The sequence below is a fragment of the Thunnus thynnus genome, chromosome 18 (assembly GCF_963924715.1).
Source record: "Thunnus thynnus chromosome 18, fThuThy2.1, whole genome shotgun sequence".
Lineage (NCBI taxonomy): Eukaryota > Metazoa > Chordata > Actinopteri > Scombriformes > Scombridae > Thunnus > Thunnus thynnus.
Genome location: NC_089534.1, coordinates 19,888,276 through 19,898,247, shown reverse-complemented (window position 1 = coordinate 19,898,247; position 9,972 = coordinate 19,888,276). Strand labels below are relative to the sequence as shown.

The 9,972-nt window shown below is 40.3% G+C and overlaps 1 protein-coding gene across 1 annotated transcript in view; it reads left to right on the top strand.

The window, feature by feature from the left end:
• Positions 1-2,233: 2,233 nt before the first annotated feature.
• LOC137168757 (reticulon-4-interacting protein 1 homolog, mitochondrial-like) overlaps positions 2,234-9,972 on the top strand; it is a 9,081-nt gene continuing 1,342 nt past the window's right edge. The window contains exons 1-8 of the mRNA XM_067571485.1: positions 2,234-2,884; positions 2,992-3,143; positions 5,019-5,087; positions 5,572-5,696; positions 6,162-6,210; positions 6,329-6,465; positions 7,094-7,277; positions 9,173-9,268. Of these exons, the coding sequence (XP_067427586.1) occupies positions 2,605-2,884; positions 2,992-3,143; positions 5,019-5,087; positions 5,572-5,696; positions 6,162-6,210; positions 6,329-6,465; positions 7,094-7,277; positions 9,173-9,268 (1,092 nt within the window). The 5' untranslated portion in view covers positions 2,234-2,604. The remainder of the gene's footprint in view (positions 2,885-2,991; positions 3,144-5,018; positions 5,088-5,571; positions 5,697-6,161; positions 6,211-6,328; positions 6,466-7,093; positions 7,278-9,172; positions 9,269-9,972) is intronic.

Below are 9,972 nucleotides of genomic sequence, written 5' to 3'. Positions count from 1 at the left end.
TTGTTGCCTGGTTTCATGCTGAATCACGATCACACAGCCACAGGGCCCCCTATTCCCTCTCTTTTCTCACACCTTGTGTCTCTGGAAAAAAAGAGAACATCACATCTGCTAGCAGATGATGTCATTTGCATGAGGCAAGTGTGATTTGTTTTATTTATTTATTTCACCGGCCTATAATTATGAGGACATTACGAGGTGACAGAGATGCTTCTTCATGCATCATGAGAGCTCCTGACAGGAAGCCGTGTTGCACAGAGGCAGCTGCGGTTTACATGGTCACCAGTGTGAAGCAGACCGACTGTCACTTTAAGAGTTAAAAGGCCAACAAGTTGTGGTTCAGGCTATCTTGTTTATGACCACATTTCCCAAAAGAGTCGTTGAGACATACACTGATAGGCTAAAGCCATGCTATAACTGTGAAGCATCATGTAAACATTAAAACAAACCCTCTGTGTATTGCACAGGATTAAAGAGATAATGTTTTCTGTCCATTTGCCTTTGGGTATCTCGGCTAATATGCGTCCTGTCCATTAGTCTTTGCTACACTGGCATGTATTCCACACATTTTTCTCCTGCTGATGAAGCACTCAGCAGTCGCTTTATTGTTAAGCGGACCTCTCAAGCATATTGGGTTATAATTTTTTCATGTACACTGTGCATTTTTATGATAATAGGCTATTACTGCTACATAATGACTTTCTGTGTTTGAGCCTTAATGGAGGCAGTTACATTCAAATCTTTCTCCTCTGTTAGGGTTTAGGTTTGTTTAAGTTTTTGGTTTGTTACTGTACAGCATTTAATCAATTATTATCATAATTATATTATCAACTTATATATTATGTCACTATGTATTATTATTATGATGATTATTATGATCATTGTAACAATGAACATACAATTCAAAAACATTACTGTAATACAGGTGATATATTACAATATTTTCTGCTTTTTTCAAAAGAAGTTCAGAACTTAATATCAACATAATAAACAACAATGACAGCTTTATGACATGATATTTCAAAAATAGTACATTTATGCTAACTTATTATAATTTAAAGAAATATATTAAAAGTAGATATTGATATTGATACTTTTTGTATAACAAAATAATAATATAATAACAATATAAACCAATTGTTATCATTGTTATTACATCAGAGCCTATTCTCTTATTCCATTGGCCAGAGTATTTTAGCTAGAGAATGCAGAGCTTGAAATAAGTATGGTAGTAAAATATAGCAAGGCTGAGGTTAAAAGGACATTGTTCTCTGGTATGAAAGCCTTTGAGAAGGGACACTGAACTGGGGCCAACTATGAACTGATGATGGGACTAAAAGCTAAAGTCTAAGACAGTGGTTCTCAAATTTTTTTCACGTCAAGGACCCCCTGGAACACAAATTAGACCACGGACCCCCATTTGGTAAGATTTTTGCTTTTAGATGTTTTATTACAGAAACTATATGAAACCCATGACCAAAATAGCCATACACTCTGTCATTGTGTTACTTATGGATGGAATTATAGTGAAAATTAATTATTCCCCTTTTTTTCTGGGGATCCCCTGGAACCCCCTCACGTAGCTTTGGGGGTCTGTGGTCCCCACTTTGAAAACCACTGTTCTAAGATAAGGATATGTGGCGTGGGGCTGGACTTTTCTGGGCAATTTTGTTTTGTTTTATGTTGTTGTTAAGTTGCTGAGTCTTAATATATATTGATATAGATTCTGTTGATATTATAAAAATTAATGAAATTAGAATTTTTAAAAAGTATAATCAAATCAGAAATGAAAACACAATGGCAGGAAGAGTGGGATGGAGGAAATAAAGACCAATACTACTAAAGCATTCAAAAAAGAAAAGGAGTAGGAATGAGAGGAAGCAATAGAAACAGAAAGGAGGACGACATTAAATTTAGGATGAGGTTTGGTCACACTGGTCTGAAAACTACATTAAACATCATGAATAAGCTACTGGTAGATGTGAACATTGTAGGCTACAGGAAATGGTGGAGCATGTATTTTTATACGGTTCTAAATATCAGCAAGAGAAGCAGACACTTGAGATTACACTTCAGAAGGAATCACATGACACTTGGTTATAGAAATGTTACAGATCAGTTCAGGTGATGAAGGGGTACAGGGCTATTTTTTTTAGATTTTTAATACGATAGTATAGTAACCGTCCTGAGCCACACTCCAATCCAGAAGGTGGCGGTAATGCACCTAAAAGCTGTTTGCCAACCGACATCACAACAAACGAAGAAGAAAGGTTAGCTTGTTATGTAGCCACCTAGCCGACGAGAGGGCTGCTATTTATTATTTTTAAACAGTGCTTCTTCTTTAAGCCTAATGTAACACTCGATTATACATTTTAAATTGTATGCAGGTATTGTCGTTCATTTACTGGACCTGTTTTGTACATATTTTGGTGTGCCGTGACGTGAGTGGCGACAACCTGGACATGTTAGCAGAGTAGCTAACTTACCTAATTTACGTAGTGACAAGTGTTCCTCCAAGTGTCTGTACGTTATGTAGCTGTCAAAAGCTGACCTTGTATACACAGTCAGCTGAAGGACGGTTTACTCTGAATTGGCTCTCTCAGAGACATGGCGTCAACCAGGCTCCTGTGCTTGTTGAGCGCCAGAGCAGCAGGCTCGACCAAAACATTAGCCAGGGCAGGGTGCAGTGTGTGCTTTAGAAGAAATGTCTGCAGCTCACCTTCAAGACTGCAGAGCTGCATGTCAGCCTGGGTCATTGATCAGTATGGCACTAATGGGGTGTTGAGGCGCACAGAAGAAATCACCGTCCCCCTTGTCAGTTCACCCAGTGAGGTTATGATTCAAGTCCATGCGGCTAGTCTCAACCCTCTTGATATATCTATGAGGGGTAAGTGTTAAATTAATATCCATTAAACTCACTCTGGGCAACATACACACACAATCAGTGATTTTTAGTTGAATGTTTCACCTAATTGCTCACTTGCTTGATTTCAGGTGGTTATGGAGCTAAACTGCTTAAGTTAAGAAGGGATCCAATGTCTGTGATGGGCACTGATAGTGAATTTCCTCTGATCCTGGGTCGTGATGTGTCTGGTATAGTGGTGGACTGTGGATCTGAGGTTACCCATTTTGAACCAGGAGATGAGGTAGGAGCTGCACTTGTGACAAAGAAGGTGTTAGTTGGTTGCATGAACCCAGTCACAATCCCCAGGTGTAGTTTCCTAAATGAATTTGCAATCACCACACGTAGTCCAGTAAGAACTGGAGAAGAAGAAGATGTCCTTAATGCAAGCTGCTCTCTATTAAACTGATTTCAGATCAGTATCTGTGGACTGATGTGGTTTCTGGAACATAACAAAGAGTAGGAACAGTGTTATCCACTAATTATGCAATCTACAACTGTTCCACACCTACATGAAACTACTATACAACTACACTGATCAGGAAAAAGCAATTAATAGCTGTTCATATTAAAAATAATATGACAGTAATACATAAAGCAAATAGAGAGCAAAATTACTGCACTAAGGCCACTTACACACTGATCCACACACGCATTAAAGGAAATAAAATGAGAATTATACACAGACAGCGAATTACAGCACTGCACAACTTTCCTGTAGAGAATATGAATTAGGAGTAGACAATTTGGATAATTTCTTTTTATTAATTTAACCAGAAAACCTGTTGAGAGACAGTATTGTTTTTGCAAGAGAGACCTGGTCAAAATAGCAGCTTAGGGTATATTACACAGAGTCACATAAAACATTCTCATGCAAAATAACATACGATCTAAGAGACATATAGCAGAGTGACTATATAAAACAGTTTCATTTTTCATAAAATTTACTCTGCAAGTGGTGCTTGAGTGCCTGATATGAACACTGTGTTTCTAAATCAAATTTGTCAAGTTGTAAATTATTCCAGGTCCACTGTGTATAATACAACAAAGCAGTTTTGCCAAGTTCAGAACAGACTATGGGGACTCTGAAGATTATCCATCTAGATAAACTGGTCTGGAGAAAATCTGTTATCACAGTATTTCATATGGAAGTTTACTGTGTATTGTGAAACAGTGAATCTTCTGGAAAATGAAGTGAGAAACTATTTATGGATAAGATGGTAAAATAATCAGACAGGAATGGCTAATCCAGTCAGTTAAGTACCAGAAACATCAAGGTTCTTTGTCACATCATATTAAAATCCAATATTTCCATAAATCAGTCCTGCTCATTGATTTACAACAGTGCCTACAATGTTCTAACACAGTGGTTTCTAGCATGGGGGTCAGGATCTCCTCAAGATAAATTTAAAGGGTTGTGAGATGAACAAACAGGATAGTGAAGCAGAAAAAGACACCTACACAAAAGCTTTTTTCTCTTATGAATAACTGAATAATTTGACCTATCCAGACCTCTAAAAATTATTCACATAAATGGAGAAAAAAGTAATGAAACCAGTAATGAGGGGTCACAGGTCAACAAGATTGGGAACAACAGGTTTAATACACCCAACGATGTAAATGAGATAGCTATATAAACGCTAGTGCACAATCACTGATTGTGAACAAATTTATATTGTCTCACAGTATATATCACCATTCCACCAGCTCTATAGTCAAGTCATACAAAGACTCCAAGTTTCTTGGAAGAAAGATTGTGCTTTGCGTTATTTCTGCTTTGTCATCACATGAATGTGACTCATATCAGTTTGAAGATTCTGCTGCGCGCTCTCCCTAACAATCTGAAATTACTGTCCTCACGCAGACAGAAAAACGCAATTATGAAAACCCAGTGTGAATGTGATAAAATTATACGCAGATACCGATTTTCACATACAGTATTCCAGAAACCTTGTCCGATAAGTATAAAAATATCCTTGGAAATGACGACTAATGATAAGAACTGACAAGAACAGCAGACTTAGAGCTTAATAGCTGATCAACTAGATTTAAAGAGAAAAAGTGTAGGTGGTTAAATTGAGTCATGGACGGCATGTTAAATGTCATATTTGTGTTTCAGGTGTGGGCTGCTGTTCCCCCATGGAAACAAGGCAGCCTGGCAGAATTTGTCACTCTAACAGAGTATGAGGTGAGCTACAGAGAAAGTAGAGTTTAAGAGAATTGATTTAGAGCTCTTATGTGAATTGAAAAAAAAAAAAAAAAAATGCGCTGAACAGAAAAGTTTGGAAGAAGTGCATTATGTAGTCTTGAAGTATAAGAATTAATTAGGATTAAGTTTGCTTGGTTGCAGGAGCCACTGTGGCAGCAATTACAGAGACACATAAATTGCCCTGTATTTTTCTTGCTTTTATCGTACTTCATTTAATCTGCAGCTCTGAGCTAACTGCTCTCACAGCAGCTCCAGTGAGTAGACAGAGCTTTCAAATCATAAATTAAAAAGACAAAGGGAAGCTTCTGGGCTTACTTCAGGCGCACTCCCACCGAGCCAAGGATGTAGTTAAAATGATTATTGTTCTTCTTGTTATCATTGTATTGCATAAATTAAAAAGATTGTTTACATGTTGATATATTTGTAACTGTTGACTCTATGTTTTTCTGTCTGTCTCTTAAAGGTTTCCCATAAGCCAAAATTATTGAGTCACACAGAGGCAGCATCCATCCCTTATGTAGCCAACACCGCTCTGTCTGCACTTGTCAATGCAGGTGGTCTTTGCCGAGACAGCTCTTCCAATAAAAGGCAAGCACCCGCCTGATCCTGGATAACCTTAAACTGAACCACTCCACCCCCCCCATGATTCATACACAGAATATTTGAAGTGGGAATCATAGTGTTAGGGGGGAAAAAGGAAGATGTCTAAGTCCATGAATACTCTCTTTTCCTGTTGAGAAATCGATCCTGCAAACTTATCCTTTAATAAGACACCTTTTTCCATTGCATTCATTTCAGTGGTGAAATTGGTCCATTACTTCATTTTAATTGACATCAAAGGGGGGTTAAAATTGTGCCTTTAACCCACAGACTGTAAAAATCTCACCTGATGTTAAATCTAATGGAACGTCACCTCCTCCTTCAATGTAATAGCTTTCAATCCTGAAAATCCCCTTTTTACCCCCCGAAGCTCCCGCTTCTTTCAGTAGCTTCGCTTAAATGACTCACGCAGTAATTGAATGACCCTCTGGTTGCTGGGGTTTCTCCTCTTAGAGTTATGATCACCGGCGGATCGGGAGGTGTTGGAACATTCTCCATTCAGGTAAGACAAAGTGTGCTACCGCAAGCTGTTACCAGTGTCTTTACTCTGCATGAGCATACGAGCCGCTCGTTGTGTCTTTGTGTTTATTTATGACTTTTTTTCCTCTTTGTGCTGCCAGCTATTGAAGGCCTGGGGTGCCCATGTAACCGTTACCTGCTCTCAGAATGCAGAGGGCCTTGTTAGAGGGCTGGGGGCCGACGAGGTTGTGGACTACACAGCAGGAGATGTGGCTGACCAGCTAGAAATAATGGAGAAGTAGGTGTTGTCGCTGTGAACAGTGTGTATTTTTAGAAGTACCCAGCCTTTCAAATCATACAGTACATTATGTGTACAGTGGTGACATTGTATTTTTTTTCTTTAAAAAAGGATCAGAGCAGAATGTTCTTTACTAGCCCAAGGCCCAGACTCTAATTACGTATCATTAGAGTCTGTGCTAGGCCATTAAAGGTTCTAATAAAAAGGAATCATGCTTTCCTCCAGGGCTGCTAGAATTGTGTGAATCTCCTCCATAAACACCACAAATGTGGTAAACATCTCCCTGTCAGCATGGCACACCTGCTTACGGATTCACTTTCTAGTTTCCATGGATACCAGGGCTCAAGGCCTGAATGGACGCTGGTTCACCCCTCTCCCTGCCCCCATAACAAAATTGGTAAACCCTGGCTTTAGCTTGAAGACTAAACAAATGAGCACACAAGTAATCTTTTCCTAACAGAAGGTTTTATCGATTTGCAGGATTCTGGCATAAGATGATAAAACATGCTGTGCCCTCATAAGTAATGACTTGCTATGAAATGTGTGTGTGTGTGTGTGTACGCTTAGCAGTATTTTAAAGCCTCTGCCACCAGGGTTGCACTAAATTTGACTGTTTCTGCACCAACAGGTTTGACGTGATTATCGACTGCGTGGGTGGTGATACAGAGCGGTGGGCGATGGGTCTGCTGAAGCCCTGGTCTGGGGCAAAGTACATCACACTAGTAACACCTTTACTCCTCAACACCGATTCCATGGGCCTGCTGAATGGGACCTTTAATGCTGTATTTACCCTGCACAGCAAGGCCGTACAGGTAAACATGAGCATATACTCATAGTCAAATATAGCTGAAAGATAATTCTGCTGTTCATGGCCTGAAATGCAAATCCACTGGCCTCCCAAGCAGAATTAAGACACAAAACATCATAACATCAATATTACCCTGTTGTTTATTTTATAAAACGCTTTGAGCCCAATATTTCTCATGAATCTGTTAGCATGGGTGTGAACCACAGGAGCTCCCAAAGTGAGATGGAATACTTGATCCCTAGTGGCATGGACAGACAACTTTCTGTAATGGGTGTATACCTGTTCGAGCCAGGTGAAGTTTCTGCTAAGCGTTATTTCCATTCAGTTGATCATATGAATTGATTTCAGTTGAAACAGGGAGGGAAAACTCATGTAAGGACTTGACTTAGCTTCTTGGCATACTCTCTCTCTCTGCAAAGGTTTACGCTTGATCTGTTGAAATATACCCTGCAGGGTGTAATAAATCGACTGTGCGCAGGTGAAAAGGGAAATTCAAGCATCGAGAGTTTAAGTCCCTGCATGTGTGTGAGCTTCATAACTTTTGCGTGTCTCTCCAGCTGCTCTGTTTGTGGAGTGCATGTGTAATGAGGGGTAGTGGATGATCAGGCAGGGACAGGGTGGAGCTGCTCTCAGTCAAGTTGTGCTGGGCAGTGGAGGCACGGAGTTGTGTATGTGTGGATGTAGCTGTGTGTGTGTGTGTGTGTGTGTGTCTTTGTGTGTGTGTGTGAGAGAGAGAGTGGGGGTGTTAGTCTGGATGCAGTGAGTGTGTGCGTGCATTTGTTGGCTGCTGAACCAGCAGTATTTGGTGTTTGTGCAGATTGTAGCCAACTATCTCCCCCCGGCAAATGCCAGTGTTTGTGTGTTTCTTGCCAAGCCTCCGGGCCCCTTTGTCCACGGGAGCAGCCAGGTGGTCAGTTTGGTCGGGCTCAGCCACAGCAGTCACACCCTCAGAGCCCAGCAAGTCTTTCTCATTGGGGAGATCACAGCGCAACTGAGCCCTCTAGTGTTCAACTTCTCGGCAGCACTGAACGATCAGGAAGAGTCAGTTGGTTTTTTTTTTCACAGAAGGGATAGTTTTACCCGAGGCTAAAGAGGTGTGGCAAGCGATGCCACATAATAATATAATTATAATAATATCAAGCAGTGTTTTAGTTCCAGATTAGCACATATGAATGACTCATTGTTTTTTTTAGATGTGTTCTGGTTCACCTTTGTTGGGATTTTTTTTTGAATATGCAAGTTTTTCCTTGTTACATGATAAAAACAAAATACTTGTTTTCAGTAGAAGGATTCAATTTTTATTAACAATCAAAGCTATCACGTAAAAAGGTGAAAGTAGTGACACTATTATGTGTAAAACTGGAATGATCTCTTTTTTTTTTCCAGTCTGCTAGTCAATTGTAGCAAATGTTTCTGTCAACTCATGGTGAGAAAAGCACTGTATGAAACTTTATAGTAAGAAATAGTCCTGATAGAAACTTCCACTAACTATGGTAGTGTAGTAAATAGTTTATCAGCAAATTGACAATGATTGTTTTTTTTCCTTCTATAAAGTCTGTTACCTCTTACTCTGAATACGATGTTACACAAGTCACTGTGATCAGACTGTGTCCAATATTTATTATGTGTGTATTGGCTTGCGTTGTGCCTCAGTTTCTTTTTGTAACTCAAAAAATATACTGATTCAGATTTTTGAGAGTCAGAGTCTCATGGTATTTTTAGCATTATGTTTAAACTCCTGAGGTTTATGAGAATATAGAGATCTAATCAGGATACATTTGAACGGTCTCTTCCTCATCCTTTCACGCCTGGATTACCACTCTGTGTGTTCTTTTATACCCAGTGAGCTGCAGACCTGCCTGACTTCTAATTATTGCCTCCACTCTGTTCACCTCTTAGAATATAATATCAAATGGAGTCTTCTACCGCTGGGGATTTTATGTTCCAGATGGGCCCGCCCTGGACGAGGTCAGCAAGCTGGTGGACGCGGGGAAGGTACAGTACTGCCTTATTAATGATAACATACAGTACCAGTCATACCAGTACTCATTCCCTTGAATGAGAAAGTGTGTCCAAACTTTTGACTGGTACTGTACATACTGGCATACTTGTCATTCAATACCACTTACACCAACAGAGTGGGGGGGTTGAAAATCCTTTCATTTGCACATCAGTCGCAGCTTGAGAGTGAAATTCATGCAGGGATGGAGATCATGCCGCAGAATGAATATGAACATACCAGGGATTCCATACATGCATACATATTCAAGGCTGCCCGCAGCTTTGTTAAGGAGTAAGCATTGCATTCCCGCTGTGCTGGTTGGTTGTGGGTGTGCATGGTTGACTGTTGGGTGATTGAGTCAGGCGCCAGGAGGCGATGAATGGATTTTTAAACAGTGCTGAGCAGCCATTCGCAAAAGCATGTGGGACCTCTGTCCTTTTGTCCCGGGGGCTTATAGCAAGCGGCACATTCAGACCAGTGGCGGGAAGCTACGGACACACACACACACACACACACACACACACACACAGCCCCCCCCACCCACCTCCCGCACACAAACACACACTCTCTCTCTGCATGTCCTATTCTCAGTCAGAGGTGTGGATGATTTCCAGTGTGACGCCACTGCTCTCCCCATTCATTGTTACCAACAAGAGATGCTGACCAGAATAACAAGCCTGGCTGCTCATGTTGTGGG